The sequence below is a fragment of the Dama dama genome, chromosome 15 (genome assembly GCF_033118175.1).
Source record: "Dama dama isolate Ldn47 chromosome 15, ASM3311817v1, whole genome shotgun sequence".
Taxonomy (NCBI): domain Eukaryota; kingdom Metazoa; phylum Chordata; class Mammalia; order Artiodactyla; family Cervidae; genus Dama; species Dama dama.
This window is the reverse complement of record NC_083695.1, coordinates 66,992,809-67,014,541: the sequence shown is the minus strand read 5'-3', so window position 1 is coordinate 67,014,541 and position 21,733 is coordinate 66,992,809. Positions and strand designations below refer to the sequence as shown.

At 43.7% G+C, this 21,733-nt stretch overlaps 1 protein-coding gene across 1 annotated transcript in view; it reads right to left on the bottom strand.

Moving 5' to 3' along the window:
- CNNM1 (cyclin and CBS domain divalent metal cation transport mediator 1) overlaps positions 1–20,442 on the bottom strand; it is a 63,844-nt gene extending 43,402 nt beyond the window's left edge. The window contains exon 1 of the mRNA XM_061163125.1: positions 18,879–20,442. Coding sequence (XP_061019108.1) covers positions 18,879–20,442 — 1,564 coding nt within the window. The remainder of the gene's footprint in view (positions 1–18,878) is intronic.
- Positions 20,443–21,733: the final 1,291 nt, after the last annotated feature.

Genomic DNA, 21,733 nt, shown 5'->3' with positions numbered 1-21,733 from the left:
TTATGACCTTCACCTTGTAAAATCTAGCAGCTTTGCTACATTCTTATTCTTTCTGATATCCCTACAATATCCTTTATTCATTTGGTAGGCAGTATTGAGTGCCTCTTCTTTCCTTCCTTTTTAAAAAAAATATTTATTTATTTATTTGGCTGTGCCAGGTCTCAGTTGCAGCATGAGGGATCCAGTTCCCTGACCAGAGATTGAAACTGGGTCCCCTGCATTGGGAGCACTGGACCACCAGGGAAGTCCCAAGTGCCTCTTCTTTCTTATTATGGTCTTGGTGACTCTCTATCACTTGAAGTGTGGGACCAGCAGCATTGCACATCACCTCATTCAAAATGCAGGCTGTTGCACTTGAGTCAGTTCTAATGAAGTAGATGAACCTAGAGCCTATAATACAGAGTGAAACAAATCAGAAAGAGAAAACGAATATCATATATTAACACATATATAGGAAATCTAGAAAGATGGTTCTGATGAACCTATTTGTAGGGCAGCAATGGAGACGCAGACAGAGAGAACAGGCTTGTGGACATGAGGGAGCGGTGAAAGAGAGGGTGGGATGAACGGAGAGAGCAGCATGGAAATGTATCCACTACCATATGTGAAACAGATAGCCAGTGGGAATTTGTTTTATGATTCAGGGAGCTCAAACCAGTGCTCTGTGACAACCTAAAGGGGTGGGAGGGAGGTCCCAGAGGGAGAGGACATGTGTATATCTACGGCTGACTCATGCTGATGTGTGCAGAAACCAAAACAATATTGTAAAGCAATTATTCTTAAATTAAAATAAATGAATTTAAAAAATGATGCAGGTTCTTGGGTTCTATTTCGGACTAATAGAATCTGGATCTTGGTGGGTGGGGTCCAGACAGCTGCTTTAATGATATCCCAGGTGATTCTTATGTACCTTAGAGTTTGAGAAGCACTGCTCTTGACACTTGCTATTTAGTGTGGCCGTTGAACCAGGCATCATAGGATCACCTGGGAGCTTGGCAGTTTGAGTCACAATCTGCAGTTCCTCAAGATCTCAGGTGATTCTTATGACTCTTATGGAGTTGAGTATGAGAAGAGCTGGCCAAGACTACCCTGTATTTCTTTCTACCCTTATGACTAATATTTTTCTGCTCCCATTGTGGATTCCTTTACTTTATCCTCACCTGAAGGTAAATATTAGAGAAGGAAATGGCAACCCACTCCAGTATTCTTGCCTGGAAAATTCCACGGACAGAAGAGCCTGGCAGGCTACAGTCCAGGGGGTCACAAAAGAGTTGGACACAAATTAGCAACTAAACAGCAACAACAAAGATAAATATATCTTAAAGACTTTAGCCCAAAGATTCTGGACACTGGCTGCCTGTGGGAATTAGCTGGGGAGTTTAAAACCTATTGATACTGTGTCCCACCCAGGAAAGTTCTGACCTAATTAGTCTGGCATGTGGTCCAGGTATTGGGATGTTCAAAATATCTTCAGGTGACTCTAAAGTGGGCAGTTGCAATTAAGAACCTCCACTCCAATCCCTGATTCTCTGCTCTTCTCTCTCCTCTGGATTAAATATCCCTGGGACTTCCCTGTAGTCCAGTGGTTAAGAATTCACCTTACACTGGAGGAAATGTGGGTTTGATCCCTGGTTGGGGAACTAAGATCCCACATGCTGTAAACAACTAAGCCGGTGAGCCTCACCTAGAGACTGAAGATCCTGCATGCAGCAACTAAGACCCGATGCAGCCAAATAATCAATTAAAAAAAAAAATCCCAGCACAGCCTTTCAATGTCACCATCACCTCTTTCTTGAACTAAATTTATATCTTAACATCAGAGTCTATTTTGAACTGATATCTTGTTTTAGACATTGTGCCTGAGCTGCCCCTTGTCTTGTCAAAATCACTTATCCAAATAGGAACACACGATCTCCAAGACCCACTATCCCCACTCTGCCTCCCTCTCCACCATAACAAATGGGACCTTCAACTCTAACCCAGGAGTTGTAACCCAGGAGTCAGTTTTTACCTTCCTTTACTTTTCTCCTATTTAGAAAAAAAAATCCCAATAAACTTCCAATTCTTTTTCCTCTTCATTCTCTCAACTGGTATTTATTAAATATTACTATGTGCCACGGAGAAGGCATTGGCAGCCCACTCCAGTACTCTTGTCTGGAGAATCCCAGGGACGGGGGAGCCTGCTGGGCTGCCATCTATGGGGCCGAACAGAGTTGGACACGACTGAAGTGACTTCGCAGCAGCAGCAGCACTATACACCAAGCACTCATCTAGGCATTGGGCATGCAGCAATGAACACGATGGACAAAATCACTTTCCTCCTGTAGCTTACATTCTAGTACATGGGGTGAGAGATAATAAGGCAGATAAATATATGAACTCTATTGCTCTGGCTACGGGAAAAGCACAGCAGGGAAGACTGGTGAGGGAGTGTGTGGATGGAGTGACCATGTAGTACAGGTCTAGGCAAGGGATGCCAGATAAAGTCCCTGAGAAGCTGGTGTATGAATACAGATCTAAAGGCGGTGAGGTAGGGAGCCCTGTGGATACCTCGGGGATATCAGCAGCATAAGATGCAAAGGCCTTGAGTTTTGGAAGTGTAACTGATGTGCTTGAGGAATGGTTGCAGAGTGAAAGAGGACAGTAGCAGGCCAAAGTCAAGGAGGAAAGGGGTGGGGTATTTGCCACTTTGATAGATAGAGCCTGAAAGGTCTTTGTGAGGAGTCTGGCTCCTACTTTGGGTGAGATAAAGTCATTGTAGAGTTTTGTGTTTGTGTGTATGTTTGGTTTTGGCAAAAAAGTGATATGATCTGACTTACATTTTAAAAGAATCTCTCCAGCTGCTGTTTGAAGAGTGGACACAAAGTGGGCAGAGGTGGAAGCAGAGAGACCTCACAGCTCTGGTGTTCATCCAAATGAGAGATGGCTGACGGCATGGGCCAGAGTGTATTGGAGATAGTGAGATGCAGACAGATTCTGTATATATGTTGAAAGCAGAACCCATGATGGACTGGGTGTGTGGCAAGAGAAACAGAGAAGTTTGGGCCTGAAAAACTAGAAGAATGGAACTGCAATTTAGGGAGTTGGGGTATATTGTGCAAGGTGTAGATTTAGCAAAGAGAGCAGAAGTTCAATTCTGGATAGTTTGAAGTTTGAGATGCCTTTTAAGCCTCCAAGTGGAGATGTCAAATGTCAATTAGAAATTTAAGTCTGGTTTAGGTTGGTGATCTTTGGGAGAATGAATGAAATAAACAAAGGGAGTAAGAGAAGACAAAGAGATTTATTTCTCAGCCCTGGGAACTCCCACTTTCAGAGGTTATAGAAATGCAACATTCAAGCAACAGATATCTGACTGTCTGATAGGGGTAGGTCCTGTCCTAAGTTCTGACAATGTATCAGTGAATATGATGTAGGAGGAACAGAAAAAGAGACTGAGAAGGAGTTTCCAGAAGGCAATGAAGCCTCATATTTCCCTCTTTCCAATTGCAAGTATATAGTTGTTAATTTCCATGCTCTCATTGTATCCTGGAGAATTGCACCAATATCCTACCGAGTCCTCCTGTTGATTTTTTCTGCTGTAATCAATCCTATCCAGTAAAAACAGATTGACTTCCCCCAAACACTACATTCATGAGGTTATTCCCCATCTCAGTAACATGGATGCGTAACCAGGGAAGGTCATTTCTGAACTCTTCTTCCTGCCATTAGAGGCCTCCATGGCTTGGGGTATATACATTGCCTTCTTTCCCACTAACTCTGTCAAAATATGCTGTGCCAAAGAATTGAGGCTTTTGAACTGTGGTGTTGGAGAAGACCTTCAAGAGTCTCTGGGACTGCAAGGAGATCCAACCAGTCAATCCTAAAGAAAATCAGTTCTGAATATTCATTGGAAGGACTGATGCTCAAGTTGAAACTCCAATACTTTGGCCACATGATGCGAAGAACTGGCTCATTTGAAAAGACCCTTATGCTGGGAAAGATTGAAGGCGGGAGGAGAAGGGGATGACAGAGGATGAGATGGTTGGATGGCATCACCGACTCGATGGACACGAGTTTGAGTAAGCTTCGGGAGTTGGTGATGGACAAGGAAGCCTGGCGTGCTGCAGTTCGTGGGGTTGCAAAGAGTCGGACACGACTGAGTGACTAGACTGAACTGAACTGCAGCTTTAAGAGCTTTCATTGATCTGGTATGATATTTGTTTGTAGATTATGTTTTTTTATTTGCCTGGGATGTCTGAGGAATGGCACAGTGATACAGAAGGAAACCTGACTGATGACAGGATAAAAGAAATGTAAGGAAATTTCCACAATCAATTTGGTCTCTGGGCCCTATCCAAGGTAAACAGCTATCATTCTTATTTTCTTATTATATACAATGACTTCCATATGGGCTGAATCAGGGAAAGCACTTGTTACACAAAATAACTAACTAGATAGAATTCATTTAACTAGATCAGTGAGGTGAAAGGCAAATGGGGGAGTGTCTTAAGTACTATATAAGCATTATCTTTAGCCTTCATGTTAATCTTACAAAGTAGGGTCAATATTGCCGTTTTTAAAATATTGTCATTTTAAGAAGGAAGGTAAGCCTCATTTGGAGTGGTGGAGTGATCTGCCCTAGTCACACAGCTAGTAAACAGAACAGCGGGGTCCAGGTTCCTGTGACTATGTCTGGCTGTGGTTCCCTGGTCTGAGACAGCAAATCACAGATGTGGCTTCTGGTTCTGCCTCAGTCACTAACACTGAACAGGACACTTGTGTCTCCAGATCCCATGTGCCTCTTCGACAAAATGGGGATAAATTCTACTGACTTCACATGCATGGTGAGCACAAAATGAATTACTGTTTGGAAAGATCTTTGCAAATGTAAATGCTTTGCAACTATAACGGATTATCATTGCTATTTTTATAATTTGTCTTTTCTGGGCCTCAGCTTTCTCTGCCTTAAAATTAAAGGACGGGGGGATTTACTTGGTGGTACAGTTGATAAGCAGAGAAGGCAATGGCAACCCACTCCAGTACTCTTGTCTGGAAAATCCCATGGGTGGAGGAGCCTGGTAGGCTGCAGTCCGTGGGGTCGCAAAGAGTCGGACACCACTGAGCAATTTCACTTTCACTTTTCACAGTCATGCATTGGAGAAGGAAATGGCAACCCACTCCAGTATTCTTGCCTGGAGAATCCCAGGGATGGGGGAGCCTGGTGGTCTGCCATCTCTGGGGTCGCACAGAGTTGGACACGACTGAAGTGATTTAGCAGCAGCAGCAGTTGATAAGATCCTCCTGCCAATGCAGGGGACATGGGCTCAAGCCCTGGTCTGGGAAGATTCCACATGCCTTGCAACAACTAAGCCCTTACGCCACAACTGCTGAGCCCCTATTCTAGAGCCTGTGAGCCATAGCTACTGAAGCACACATGCCTAGAGCCAGTGTTCCCCAACAAGAGAAGCCACCGAAATGAGAAGCACGGCAACAAAGAGTCAGCACAGCCAAAATAAATAAACAAATAAAAATTACAAAAAAATTAAAGGATGGGATCAGGTGATCTCTAAGGTCATTTTTCATGCTCTAAAATGCTATACTAAACAGTCCTGGGTTACAAAACCAGTTTGGCTTAACAGGGTGCTTTGTGATGAGATGTGCTTTGCTTAATCACTCAGTCATGTCAGACTCTTTGCAACCCCACGGACTGTAGCTCGTCAGGCTCCTCTGTCCATGGGGATTCTCCAGGCAAGAACACTGGAGTGGGTTGTCATGTCCTCCTCTGGTGTGATGATATATGACATACCAAAATTATAACAGTGTCAATAATTATAGCCTCTTAAGTTTACAAAGGAGCTTGAACTCCTAAGTTTTGTATTTTAATATTAAAGATTAAGATAAGAAATATTACCTTGACACAAGCTAGGCTTTAAAAAAAATTTATACAGTCAAATCAAATCCCTTTTTATCAAATCAGGAAGAGCAACATAAAAAATATCCTACCAGTCCTGCAGCAACCACCTTAATCTGGAAAAGCAAAACAGTCCCTTTTTTTAGTTTTTTTTTAAAAAAGTCTGTACTTTGTAGTAATCCTGCCCTACTTCATCAGAAATAATTAATGCATTTATCACAAAAAAATTTCTCAAGCCACTAAAAGGCAATTATAAAAAAAGCCACCCATGTCACCCAGAACACCATGGTAACCAGCATCACCAGGGCATGAAGAAAATAGTTGTTAGTCACTAGACTCTAAGCTGGTTGGCAGTCTGGCTTGCTAAGCAACACTTCAAAAATAGCAGCGAAACCATCCATTATCTGGAGGTGACTTCGCACAGTTTTGAGTCGGGTCCCAGGAGGAACTATTCCAGGTCTGAACACCAACCCCATACCTGAGACTCCCAGTCCAAGCCTAATTAATCATTTATTCAACAAATATTTATTGAAGCCTATTGTACATCAGGCATATGATTCCCAACCTGTGTATTTACTTGGTTTCTCAGTTAAATAGAATGATTTTGTGATGAGCGAGGTGGGGACAGGGATTTGCTTGAGGCTGACTCAAAAAGAACTAGCAGCTGACAGCAGAGGATAGAGAAAAATGAAAGCAGAGAACTGATTTATAATGCAGCATAAAATAACTACACTCTCATGACCATGATCATGCGTCATCAAGAAAAGGTTGTTATATTTAGGATCCTTTATTAAGACAGGCAGGAATGGGCATAAAACATTTTAGAAATATCACCACCAAAAATGGTTAAAATATACAGTTTTGGCACTTGGAGAGAACATAAATTATGTTTGACAAATGTCTCAATCTGCCTAGTTTCCCATTTTGCTGGAAGAAAAGCAACAATATAATCACGGCTTTAACAGCTTTTGAAGGTCCTCTCGGCTCCCTTTCCTTTTCTCGCTCAAGCTCCTGCCTCAGCTAGAATGTTCTTTCCCTTCATAACTGCGTATCAGAGTCCCTCTTCATTCACTTCCTCAGAGAAGTTTTCCCAGATCTTTCCAGGGAATCAGTGCTCCCTAGCAGCCAATCCCTCCCGGCCACCCCATTACCCATAGATGTTGTCTGGATGCCCTTGTCTGTACCCCAGGCTGCTCTGTATCACTTCCATCAGGGCCCTTCCTCCTCTCATGCTCTTGGATATTTATATTATATAATATAAATTATATTATAAGTATAATTATAATATAATAAATTATATTATATCCATCTCCCAGAACCCTGGTAGCCCAGCATTCTGATAACGTCTACAGAAAGAAGACTGGTGGGCAGAGGTGGCGCTTTCCCCACTGGGTGTCAAATGGCCCAGGAACCCTGCAGGACATCCACTTGGTACTCTTTCCTCAGAGCCTTTGCATGTCTGTTCCCTTCTCCTGGAAAGCTCTGGTGAACTCCTCTCCACCCTTTAGGATTCAGCACAAATATCACTTGGGCAGGAGGTAGTTTATCCTAACCTGTAAGACCAGGTCAGGACCCCCTGTTATATGCTCTCAGAGCTCCCTATACTTTTCCTTCAAATCACTTGTCTTCTTTTGTAATTATTTATTATTAGTATGTATCTCCTTACTTGACTACAAGCACCAGGAAGACTGGAGGCCTCATAGAGAATAATGTCATATGGAAAGGAAGGAAGGGAGGAAGGGAAGAATGGAAGGAAGAATTGAGAAGAATCTAGTTTGGAAAGGAATAGACAACAGGAAATAGAGGATCGAAATTGTTATTAAAGGTCCAGGAATCTCTAAATATGGGCCTAGAGGTAAACCAGTTTATGAGAGTACTAGAAAAATCTATTCACCACTAAAAAACTAAGATCATGGCATCTGGTCCCATCACTTCACGGCAAATAGGAGGGGAAAAAGTGGAAACAGTGACAGATTTTACTTTTCTTGGGCTTCACAATCACTGAGGACAGTGACTGCAGCCATGAAATTAAAAGATGCTTGCTCCTTGGAAGGAAAGCTGTGACAGACCTGAAAAAGTGAAAGTGAAAAAAATAGTGAAAAAAAAGTAAAAGCTCAGTCGTGTCCAACTGTTTGCGACCCCATGGACTATACAGTCCATGGAATTCTCCAGGCCAGAATACTGGAGTGGATAGCCTTTCCCTTCTCCAGGGGATATTCCCAACCCAGGGATTGAACCCAGGTCTCCCGCATTGCAGGCAGATTCTTTACCAACTGAGACAGACCTAGACAGTTGTATTAAAAAGCAGAGATATCACTTTGCCAACAAAGGTCTGCATAGTCAAAGCTTTGGTTTTTCCAGTAGTCACGTATGGATGTGAAAGTTGGACCATAAAGAAGGCTGAGCACAGAGGAACTGATGCTTTTGAACTGTGGTGTTGGAGAAGACTCTTGAGAGTACCTTGGACTGCAAGGAGATCAAACCAGTCAATCTTAAAGGAAATCAGTCCTGAATATTCATTGAAAGGACTGATGCTGAAGCTGAAACTCCAATCCTTTGGCCACATGATGTGAAGAATCGACTCTTTGGAAAAGACCCTGATGCTAGGAAAGATTGAAGCCAAAAGGATAAGGGGACAACAGAGGTTGAGATGGTGCGATAGCATCACCGACTCAATGGACACGAGTTTGAATGAACTCCGGAAGATAGTGAAGGACAGGGCAGCCTGGTATGCTGCAGCTCATGGCATTGCAAAGAGTTGGACAGGATTTAGTGGCCGAACAACAATAGAAAAATCTACAGACCCCCTGCCCTGAGACACCAAATGCTTTAAGGGAGCCAGAAACATGACCAAGTGTAACTGGTTGTTAAAAAGTAGAATTGAGGTAAGCTACTGTGTCCTCCAAGTAAAAGACGACCCACAAAACATGATAAAAAAAGGAAACAGAATTTGACTGCAGTCTGTGGGGTTTAGATTAGATATAAACAGAGACTGATAACAAAGGCTGTTATGTCCTAGAAAGGATAAGTAAATCTAAAAAAAAAAAAAAAAAAGACTCTCTCTCAGGTCTTTCAGTGCTCCTTTCAGTTCAGATTCTCTTGTTAGCTGGTATATCTACTGCTAGGCTAAGAAAAAAAGACTACTGCATAGCAAATTTAAAACAATCATAATGAAAAGTTGCAAAGAAAGAAATATAAATCAGCAATTTTAGCACCTTGTAGAATTAATTGTTTTCACTTTCCCTTGTTTTCTTTTGTTCTTCCTTCCTGGATATGATGGACTATGCTTTGTTTACTGTTATTCTAATTATTGTTTAGAAGGTAAACATCTTATTCTAAGTTTTACTAATTATTATTTAGCAAATGTTTAACACATTTTAAAGCATTTTACCTCTAATTATATCGGTGAAATATAACTTTGAGTGAAATAACTTTTAATTTTCTCTTATAGAAGACAAAGAAAGGAGCATTCATGCTTTGGCAGCTTTTTATAGAATTAAACAGTGGGATGACTATTCTTTCTGCTAAAATAGCTCACAATAGAATTTGGAGTGATGAAGCAAAACACTGACTTTTCAGATTATTCCCCAGTGAAAATATTACACTGTGTGTCTGTGCCAGAAGCACTTACTGGCTGGTTGGATGTTCTTTAGGGAACAAATCATATGCAGTAGACCAAAAATTGAAGTGGACCTCTTTCAGCCCCATAATTGCTGCTCAATGTCTTTCTTGTTCACATCTATATTCCCAAGTCCCACCCAGGTGCCTGGCCCAAAGCAGGAATTCAATAAATATTAACTGAATGAATGAATGAATCAATCAATGAACAAAGGCCGAGTCTGAAAATAGCAATAGGCCATTTACATAATTTTAGATGGCTATGCTTGCCTACAGATAGAGTACCCCAGCATTACATGGATTTTGCTGTCTTTTGTTTAGGAAGACAGAGCTATATTGTTTAACCAAGTTAGATACTGGAGCTATAGTACCCAGAGGCCTTCAACTTTGGAACAAAGCTTTTTCCCTTCCCTGTGTTATCTATACAAGACTAGTTATCTCCTAAAAACAATCCAATAAATAGAAGAGTAAACTTTAGAAATTAAGTTCAATAAATTTCTAAGGCTGTGTTTTATGAATTAGTGTTCCCAAATTATAGAACTCAACTCAAGGAGACTAACTGTGAAAATAATACCACCTCATCAAAAAACCACTCTTCGGATTAGAATGGGATATTTGATCTCTGGAAGAAGGTAAGACCAGAAGGTTTTTCTTTTTTTCCTGTTTAAGAATTTGATTAATGTTGTTATTGTATACAACATATTTTTAACATGACAAAATATTAAAAGTGATTATTTCAGGACAGTAGAATGATTATCTTCTGGTGATTTTCATACTTTGTTCTACAGTTTTCAATTTTCTAGAGTGAATAAGTATAGAAACTTAAAACTTTAGTAAAAATTTTGTAAAAGCAAAATAACCCTATCATTATCACTCTCTTCTCCATAGTCTCATTGCATATTAGTATTTCTGTTATTTCATTTTTGCTTTCTCTGGTGGCTCAGCTGGTAAAGAAGCCACCTGCAATGTGGGAGACCTGGGTTCAATCCCTGGGTTGGGAAGATCCCCTGGAGAAGAGAATGGCTACCCACTTCAGAATTCTGGCTTGGAGAATTCCATTGACTGTATAGTCTATGGGGTTGCAAAGAGTCGAACATGACTGAGCGACTTTCACTTTCACATTTGCTTTAATGATTTATGTACAGGTTTGTCTTATCCACGTAACTCACGTGCTAAGCTATGACTTGTGAAATGTAACATTGCAGGAAGTTGGGGGGAAAGACCAGTCCAGGCTGCCTTCTAGCTTTTCAAAGGGGAAAGCTATTTTCTCACTAGGCTGAAGGCTCCTTGAAAGGAGGGATTGTGTCTCATATACCCAACTCTTAGCACAGTGTTTGAAAAGGGCTAAATAATTTTACTTAAAGAAGTAAAGAAACATAATGCTGCTGCTGCTTACTTGCGTCAGTCGTGTCTGACTGTGCAACCCTATGGACTGTAGCCTGCCAGGCTCCTCTGGTCCATGGATTTCTCCAGGCAAGAATATTGGAGTGGGTTGCCACACCCTCCATCACGGTGAGAGGGTAATAGGCAGGAAGGCCAGGGGTCTCCAAACGAAGGAAATAGGCTGCAAGTGTCAGACATTTTTATCTCTCTTAAGCGGCAGAAGGAAACAAACTGGCGATATATTTTTTTTTTTTCCTTCTCTATACAAATTTAAAAGGAGGTTTCTCTTAAAATACTGTGTTGCCATGACACCTGGTTTCACCTGAAGCTAACTATTCTCAAAACCTTGAGTTAACCAATACATTTTTCTTATGGAAATATTTGTTTTAAGCTATGTTAATGTGCTATGCATTTACTCCAGACTCTGTAAGTTCTGCCAAATGGCTCAGAAACTACTTGACAGACCAGTATGTTATACTCAGATATTGTTCCCCTAATCTATGTAAACAAAACTATTTGTTTGGTAATCTGCCCTTCTACAAGATTCAAGTCAATTGTTTTATGGCCTGGAATGAATTATCTGGTGCCAAGATTATCACAAAATGCAACTTATGGATGAGGGGCCTGGTGCCATTCTGAGTTTTAAGACATTCCTTTCTTTTCATTAACAGACTGTGAGTGACTATATAACATCCAGCTGAAGACTAGCAGGGGGTACTCTTTCTGCCCTCTTCTGATGCCTGTGTCAGAAGCTTTCTCTATCTCCTTTATACTTTAATAAAACCTTATTACACAAAAGCTCTGAGTGATCCAGCCTCGTCTCTGGCCCCAGATTGAATTCGTCTCCTCTGGAGGCCAAGAATCCCGGCATCTTATGGTTCAGCAACAACCTTTCAATGGGATCTTCCCAACCCAGGGATCGAACCCAGCTCCTACATTGCAGGTAGATTCTTTTACCACTGAGCCATCAGGGAAGCTCAAAGAAACAAATACATAACACTTTCCCCCTAACATTTAAACTTTGACTTTGTCCTTCTGCATGGTCCAAAGTGATTGGACTGAAGATAATGAATGATTCATTTACTAGAGCTCTGCAGATCCCTTCCATTATATTCAAGTTTAACTCCTTCCAGTTATTCATTCAGTCATTCAGTAAAGACTTATTGAAAACTTACTGTGTCATATCCATTGTTAGGTGCTACAGCTACAAAGGTAGATATGACAGCCTCTGTCCTCCAGATGCTGTTTATATGGATGGGTGACACTTTTCAACAGATACTATAATACCCCATTAATTCAATAATGGAGATATTGAAGAATTAATTAAGTTGGCCAAATCTGAGGTTTACAGGAGAAGTTTCACAGGGGAGGTGGCCCTTGTGCTGTGTGTTAAAGGAGGGGCTAGAGTAGGAATTGGGCTTCCCTGGTGGCTTACATGGCAAAGAATCTGCCTGCAATGCAGGAGACCAGGGTTTGATCACTGGGTCGGGAAGATCTCCTGGAGTAGGAAATGGCAACCCACTCCAGTATGTTTGCCTGGAGTAGGGATTAGTCAGGTGATGTATGTTTCTGTCAAAGAGGACAGCATGAGTAAAGGGACAAAGGCAAGAAATAGCACAGTGTGGCCATGAAGTTTGGCCTTGCTGGAGCATAAAGCTGTGGGAGTGATGAGTCTGCAGGGGAGGGCTGGGAGCAGGTCCTAAGATACAGTTTAGACTTCATCCTGTAGGCAGTGGGGAGGACTGCAGAAGTGTTGAAGCAGAGGATGATGACACCAGGGATTATTTATTGGCTCTGGAGAGGATGGATTTGAAGGTAAAAAAAAAAAAAATTGGAGGATGTAGAACTTCTCAGGAGGCATTTGCACAAATGAGTATGTAATAGATTTGTGTTTATCTTTAGTAATCAGAGGTAACATTTATTTAGCACTTATTGTATGACAGTTACTAAATGAGCTGTATTATGCAATATTGTCTTGCTGCAGCTGCAATATTGTCTTAATATTATCTTAATATATCAAATAATCTTGACTCAAACAGAGGCTCTGTATCAACCTAGAGGGGTGGGATGGGGAGGGAGATGGGAGGGAGGTTCAAAAGGGAGGGGATATATGCATACCTATGGCTGATTCATGTTGAGGTTTGACAGAAAACAAAATTCTGTAAAGCAATTACCCTTCAATAAAAAATAAAGTAAAAAATAATCCTATTATTACCCTAATGAAGCAAAGAGTTAAATAAATTGCCCAAGGCCAGGATGCAACCCAGAGTGGTTTGGTACGAAAGCTTATGCTCTTAATTCCTATCTCATTTGTTTAATTTGTCTCCTGTATTAGTATGAAAGCTCCATTCAGACAGGGGTCCTATTGGTAGTAATCTCCACTGTGCCTACACAATATTATTTATTGAATAAAATTAAAGAATAACCTAGGCAGAATAAATAGTGGACTAAGGTATGCATAGGTATTCAATAAAAGAAATATGCAATATTGGCAAAATTTTGCAGACTTTGTTCAAATATGGGGCTGACTTTGGAGATTATTATGGACTGAATGCTTGTGTCCTTTCCCCTCTCCAAATTGACATGTTGAAGCCCCAACCCCCAGTGGGCCTCTAAGGTTCAATGAGATCAGAAGGGTGGGGTCCTAATCCAAAAGAATTGGTAATTTCATGAGAAGAAGAGAGACCGGAGCTGTTTCTCTGTCTCCCTGTGCATGTGCACTAAGGAAAGGCCACGTGAGGACACAGTGAGAAGGTAGCTGTTGGCAAGCCAGGAAGACAGCTCTTATCAGAGACCAAATCAGCTGGAACCTCGATCTTGAACTTCTCGCCTCCAGAAAAGTGAGAAAATAAATTTCTGTTGTTTAAGCCAATCAATTTGACATCTGTTGTGGCAGCCTGAAATCACTGTGGCAGACAGTGATTAATAGGATGCGGGTGGGGGGAAGGAGAGAATTTCTAGCCTGGTAGCCTGTGGGCACAGTGTTGCTGCTAACTGGGATAGAGAACCTGGGAAGAGGAAAGACTGGTCATGGTCAATGGAACAACACTAATTATTCTGTTCTTAAAATTCACCTCACTCAAACACAGAAATAAAATTGAAATCATCCATTTAAGATAATTTATTCAATAAATATTTATTCAATGATATTTGAATAATGTCTTGTCATGATGGCCAGGGCTTTCCTGGTGGCTCAGCAGTAAAGAATTTGCCTGCCAATGCAGGAGATGTGGGTTTGATCTCTGGGTTGGGAAGATCCCATGAAGAAGGATATGGCAATCCACTCCACTATTCTTGCCTGGAGAATTCCATGGACAGAGGAGCCTGGCTGGCTATAGTCCATGGGGTCACACAGAATCAGATATGACTTAGTGACTAAACAACAACAAGAAGAAGTAGTCATGAGGGCCACTGTGTTTGTTCTGAGCACATAAAGTAAGTAAGATTCATTCTCTGCCCTCAAGGAATTAACAGTCTAGTGGGGAGAAATATTGTTCCATTTTGTAAAGCTAGCATGCTTGCTTTCCTTTCCCCCACTTCTAAAGACTTGGAACTCCTAAGAAATGTTTAGAGAAAATCTTAAATGGATATGAGCTTTGGAGTCTCAAGACCCAGACTTGAATCTGGGTCTTGGAATATACCAACCAGGTGAGTGATGATCTTAGGCAGAGCAAGTAACTCTTCTGATTCTTATGGTCCTCACCTACACCTGCAGAGTTGTTTTACGGATAAAAGAGGTAGAAATTTTTTGTAAAATGCATATTAGCAATTAATGTAATTATAAAAAGCTACATTTCCAACCTGCAGAAACAAGAGGTGAATCATGGGCAGCAAGTCTGAAGTGAAAGACCAGCTTTGAACTCTTTGGATGGCAGGAGTTTGGGGATGGGAAGTAGAATAAGACATGTGGTGGGGAAAAAACAGGCTTTCGAGTCCTTCAATCTGGTTCAAATCATGATTCAGGCAATTATTAGCTCTGGAAAGTTGAGCAAGTCATGTAATCAGTCTGAGCTCTAGTTTCTTCATCTGTAAAATGGAGTTAATAATTCTTACCCAGGAGGGTTGTTCTGAGTATATAAAGAGCTTGGCGTGGTGCCTAGTAGAGCTGTCGCTCAATTAATGGTAACTGTTGTTCCTATTAAAATGACCATTTTCCTCTCCTACCTCCTACGGGGTTTATTTAGGCGGTTAAATTACCTGAAGTACAAGGGAGTGAGGTAAATGGAAGGGCTGTTATGACTTGACTAAAATGTTATTTTTAAAAGTAAAGAAAGATAATTCAATTCAGTTTTCCTCTCCTAACCTGTGAAGGAAACAGAACTCTTATAAAAAATGACCACTGTTTTATATGGCTTGGAGCCAGAGAACACCTACCTTAATAATTATACCTTATATTTATTCTTTTCTAAGTTAATCTACCAATCATTGTTTTTTTTTTCCATTTATTTTTATTAGTTGGAGGCTACCAATCATTGTTAATAAGAATCTCATAAGGCAATGCTTCTCAAAATTTAATGTACACGTGAGTCTCTTGGGGACTTGCTAAAATGCAGATTTTTATTCAGTGGATTTGGAGTGAGGCATGAAAATCTGCATTTCTATAAAGGTCCCAAGTGAGGCCCATGCTTCTGGCTCATGGACCACACTTTGAGGAAGGAGGGAGGTTATAAGGGGGCATGGAAATATCTTCCTTGGTGTAACTACCTGCTTCTCTTTGGAGATCTACCTAATTGCAAACTAACCACTTGCTGATAGAACACTACCAGGCCTTTTTAAGACCAGATTTAGAAATTCTGCAACAAGACTCATATCTGATCAATACTGACTTTTTCAAGCAGCCTACTATGTGCGAGGCACAGTGCAAGGTGCCAGAGATACAGTGGTTAGAAAGGCACAATTTCTGCTTCAGGAGACTGCCTTTATTCTAACACTGTCCTCCCTTGGAGATTGTTATCTTTCTTAGGGCAATCTTATTGTCTCCCCTGTTCCCTAGCTCTATATAGATGCCCAGTAAATAATTAATGAATAAATGAGTTCCCAGGAATTTCATTAAAAATGTTGTCTGGCAGAGAAAGGCAAATGCTGTATGATATCACTTATATGTGGAATCTAAAAAATTAAACAAACTAGTGAATATAACATAAAGAAACAAGACTTATAGATATGGAGAATAAACTGGGGGTTACCAGTGGGGAGAAAAAAGAGAGAGGGGGCCCCATAGGAGTAGGGGACTAACAGGTACAAACTATTATGCATAAAATAAATAAGCTACAAGGATATATATAGTGCCAAACAAGGACTACAGCCAATATTTTACAATTGCTATAAATGGAATGTAATCTTTAAGAATTGTGAATCACTATGTTATATACCTGAAACTTATATAATATTGTATATCAACTATACCTCAATAAAAACAAATCTTGTCTAGCAGTGCATGACAATGAACACTATCTTGGCTATCACATGTAGAAAATGAAAGTTGCTCAGTCACATCTGATTCTTTGAGAGCCCATGAATCCACCAGGCTCCTCTGTCCATGGAATTCTCTAGGCAAGAATACTAGAGTGGGCTGCCATTCCCTTCTTCAGAGGATCTTCCCGACCCTGGGATTGAACCCATGTCTCCTGCACTGGCAGGTGGATTCTTTACCATCTGAGTCACCAAGGAAGCCCAATCACATGTAAGAGGTGATTAAATTAAAAAGGGGCTGATAGGGTGAGCCTTAGGGCTTCCCAGGTGGCTCAGTGGTGAAGAATCTACTTGCCAATGCAAGAGCCGAGAGTTCAACTCCTGGGCTGGGAAGATTCCCCTGGAGCAAGAAATAGCAACCCACTCCAGTATTCTTGCCTGGAAAATCCTATGCAGGAGCCTGGTGGACTCCAGTAGATGGGATTGCAAAAGAATTGGACACGACTTAGCGACCAAACAACAACAACAAGGGTGAGCCTTAATCCAGTCTGACTGGTGTCCTTGTAAGAAGAGATTCACACACACACAGAGACTCCAGAGCACACACACCAAGCAGCCACTATGTAAGGGCACAGCAAGAAGGCTGCCATCTGCAAGCCAAAGACAGTGGCTCCAGAAGAAATCAAGCCTGAAGACACCTTAATCTTGGACTTTCAGCCTCCAGAACTATGAGATAATAAATTTCTGTTGTTCAAGCCACTCAGTCTATGGTATTTTGTTATGGTAACCCTAGTAAACTAACACAAATTCTCATAACTTTTATGCCCAGAACCAAGACTCCATTCTGGAGGGTACACAAAATGTCAGAAAAATACTGAGACTGGATGGATGAACCTCCAAGTGCAGTGGGATTGAGTCATGGAAGGACTGGGGGGAGACCGAAGAGGGTGAGATAGTAGACCAGATTGGGTTAAAACAGCTGCAATATATGTACATTTCCTTTCCCTTCTCATGATACCAACACAAAATGTAGGATTGTTCTCTCTCCAAATCTGAGATTGAAAGTAGCTTTTTTGACTTTTTCCTCCTTCTCAGGTTATGTTTTGATATTCAATACAATTTTACTTGTTTAAAAATATTGTGGCAGGAGGAAGACCACAGATTTCTCTCTGAATGCAAATTCTTCATATACAAAGAGTACCTGTGCTGATAAAATAGGTAATGAGACTGAATTTTTGACAAACAAAAATATATCAAAAACACGCAGTCAAGTGAGATTTCTGCTAGCCACAGGGAGCTACATTTGCAACCAGATTCTAAAGTCAAGGGATTTTTTTTTGCTTTGTTTTGTTTTCAATAAACATGCCAACTCATATGTATAGATGAATGCCTCTTTTGAAATTCTGGGAGGTTCTACACTTATTCTAACTGTGTCACTGTTTTCAAATCATTTCTTCGATTGCTTCAAGGGTCTGTGAGACGGTCTTCTGAAAGCTCTCAATGGTGACTCGTGAAGGTAGATTTGACTTTCAAAAACAACCCAGGGTCCTTCTGGGTCAACTCTGGTTAACTAGGGGGACCAGTCAAACTGTAATGTCAAGAGGATCAGCCCTAAAGTTTCCAGGCTGATTTTTCTGGAGTGAATCATTCTCAATCTCAGAAGACAGTTTCCAAAGGCAAACCCCAGACATGTAGTAAACATGTTACAGGCATGACAACAAGGGCAGGGGATGTGACTGCTTTGAAGGAAACCCCATTCATTTGGATATGCAAGTTTTTTAGGTGGTTTCCTTTACCAGAATATTTCCTCAGCTCTAGATCTACTTTACTTCATGAGACCACAGTTTCCAGAAGTCCAAGGATGTCACTGCCTTAGTTAACTTTTAATCTCCAACCTGGGTACTTGGTCTGTGTCCAAGGCATAGCTGATGGAAAGATCAATATGGGGGAAGAATAGCTAAGATGCCTGGGACTTGCTCTATGTGATTCAAAGCGCAAAACTAGGAACCAGAAAAAAGCTCTGGAGACATAAATTTCTGCTCCTAGTAAGAAATACATTGTCAGCAGCTGGAGCTGTCCAGCAATGGAGTTTGCTCTGGAATACGAAATGGTGAACTTCCACCCGGAGCGCAGAGTTCAAGGCAAAGACACTTGTTACAGGAACCTTTAGAGGTTTCTCCTGCAATGGGGTGCTATGCAGTGTCCACCAAGGACTAGCCCCTGAGTCCTACCTGCACAATAACTGACAATTGGTGGGCCCTGAAAAAATACTGCAATGGAATGAATGAGGCATGCAGTGAATCTTGTGAACCACATAAAGGGGAAGAGGCAGGAACTCAATCAGCCTCAAGGAAGGTAGAGAGAAGTGCAATGAAAAGACCCAGGAAGCCATGCGGTAGGACCTTCCTCGAGTTTTTGGTTCCATAGGAGAGAAGCTGCTCTGGGTACCTGAAGCCTCACGTGTTTACGAAAGTCCATGCGGGGGTCGCACCAAGTCGGGCACGACTGAGCACGCAAGCACTCCAATATTTTAAAGGGGGGAGGAGTGGAGGGAGGAGATAGACCACATGCTCACCCTTCTTAAATTCCTCCAGCACCGTGTCCAGCCGGGTATCGTTGAAGACGCAGTGTAGGGGCCGGTTGTAGAAGCGGGTGACAGTGAGGAGCGGCGTGCAGTCGTCGGGGTCCACGAAGGCCAAGTCCTTGACAAACAGAATGTCCACAATGTTGTGCCGCTGGTCGCCCTCGTATACGGGGATGCGCGTGTAACCGCTGCGCAGGATCTCGGAGACGGTGGCGAAATCCAGCACCGCGTCGGAGCGCAGCATGAAGCAGTCCCCGAGGGGGGTCAGCACCTCCTCCACCACCTTGGTGCGCAGCTCCAGGGCGCCCTGGATGATGTTGAGCTCCTCTTTGACCAGGTCGCTGTAAGGGTCCGCGGCTCGCAGCGTCTCCAGCAGCTTCTCCCGCGTGTAGAAGGTGCTGATCTCCTGGCGCAGCGCCCAGTCGAGCAGGCGGCCCAGTGGGTAGCACACGGGGAAGGCGGCCGCCATCAGAAGCCGGGTCAGGCACACGCTGTGCGAGGCGATGGCCAGCCCGTGCCGCGAACACACGGAGTAGGGGCAGATCTCGGCGCCCAGGAACACCGCGCCGGTGCACACGAGCGCCGGCAGCCACGGGAAGTGAATTCCCGCGTCGCCGTAGTCCTCCCCGGTGCCCCCGACGCCCGGCGGCAGCGAGGCGTACAGCCAGCCCGCCAGGGCCGCGTTGGCTCCGGCTTGGCCCAGGAGCAGGGTGCAGAGCAGATGGGTCCCCCTGCCGCGCACGGCCTGCACTCGGCGCGCCTGCTCCTGCTCGGCGGCCGAGCCGCTGTTCCGCAGCACCCGTAACTCCACCGGGTCCAGCGAGAGCAGGCTCAGGCGTAGGCCGCTGAACAGGGCAGACAGGGCGAGCAGCAGGAGTGCTCCGAGCGCCCGCAACCAGGCGGGGGGCAGCAGGTCCCCGCCGGGGCCGTACAACCGCGGGCGGACGCGCAGCAGGAAGCCGCCGGCGGCGCCGTGGTGGTGCCAGGCGCGCCCGTCCCAGGCGCACAGCGAGAAGAGCTTCCCGCCACCGCCCGCGCCGCCTCGCTCCGCCTCGCCCTTGCGGAGTTCCCGCACCCGCACCTGGACTAGGGCTGAGCCCGCCACGCCTCCGGGGCGCAGGGGCCCCAGGACCTCCACGTCCGATGCCCAGTCGCTCTGCTCGCGGCAGCGCTGCGGCCCCGGGGGGCGCGTGGGCACAGCGCTGGGCGCCGCGCCGCTCCCTCCCGGAGGCTCCTCGATAAACACGAGTCGTGGAGCCCAGTCGCCGGTGCTGTTCTCCCCCGGGGAAAAGGTGGGTGCAGGTACCGGCGCCGCGGGCGCCGCGGGCCCGGGCTGGAAATAGACTCGCAGGAGGAAGCTGGTGCCTTCCGCGGCGCGCAGGGTGCCCCCCTCTAGGGACACGCGGCCTCCGGCGGTGTCCTCGGGCCGCAGGCCCAGTAGCCAGGCGGCGGCGGCCGGGGGCCGAGGGGATAGGGAAAAGAAGAGCAGGAGCACAGCGCCCCGGCTGCAGCAGTCTCGGAGCCTGACACCCACCGCTGCAGCGGCCGCCGCCATCCTGCACCCGGCGCGGCTGCACGTGATACTGCAGAAAGCCGAAAGAGAGCTGGAGGGAGGAGGAGCCGAAGCCGGGAACCCGGCCCCGGGCAGGTCACCACGTGTACGCCCCCCCGCGCGCGTGAGCCGGAGGCCGTGGGGGTTCAGACCCACCTCGGCCCGTGGGTCCCCACGGGAAGCTGGAGATGGTCATGCATCTTTGCACTGTGACCCCGACCCACTTGGGTACCCAGAGTCGCAGCCTAGGGAAAGCTGGTCTTGGAGCATGGCCTCCTACTAGACCATTAGGGCGCCCCTGGGCGAACTCCTACCCGGCAGTAATTTCCTGCTGGTCCTTCCACTTTACGATTGGCCAGGGAAATTTCCCAGCATTTCGCCTCTCCTCCTGCCTCTTGCGTTCCCCCTCCTGGTCAAAAGATATTCTGGAGACAAGTCTTGAATCTGTGTTTGTCTCAATTTCAGCTGACCTTTCATGTTTTAAAAATTTACAGATTAGTTAGGTTAAATCCTTTTTAAGATCTCAGTGTCCATTGATTGGAGATTGTGGAATGAAGCTATGATTCCACTGTGTGATGGAATAGTATGCAGCAGGAAAAATAATGATGTGGCTCCACGTGTTTGTGATATGGAAATACCTCCAAAGTAATAGTTGAAAATATCAAGGTGCAGAACAGTGTGTGTCATATGCTACTGTTTGTATTAAAAATATGTACTTATAAATGTTTATGTACACATATACATATATAAAGTAATAGATTTAATATGCAGAGGATACACAAGAAATTTGTAACAGTGTTCAACTCAGGGGAGTAAGCCTATAATACAATGCCAAAAGTAGGAAATTGGCATTGAAGAGTTTTGTCTCATTTTACCGAATGTATAGATTTATATAATCATTGCTGAATCAAAATGCAGAACTATTCTATCACCATAAAGAGCTGGGAGGGAGACTTTTTACTGAATTCCTTGTATTGTTTGAACTTACCGTGGGCTTGTTACCTTATTTTACTTTTATGCATTTTGAAAAAAATTATATAGTAAAATTCATCTCCTGGTGTACTATTCTGTGAGTTTTGACATATGTTCATTTAATGACCACAGTAAATACTAGTGCCATGGGGACTTCCTGGCAGTCCAGTGGCTAAGAATCTGCCTTGTAATGCAGAGGACGTGGGTTCTAAGATCGCACATGCTGCGGAGCAACTAAGCCAGCATAATTTAGCTACTGACCCCATGCACTCTGGGGCTCACTGGGTGCAACAAAATATCCCACATGAAACAAGTGGCAACT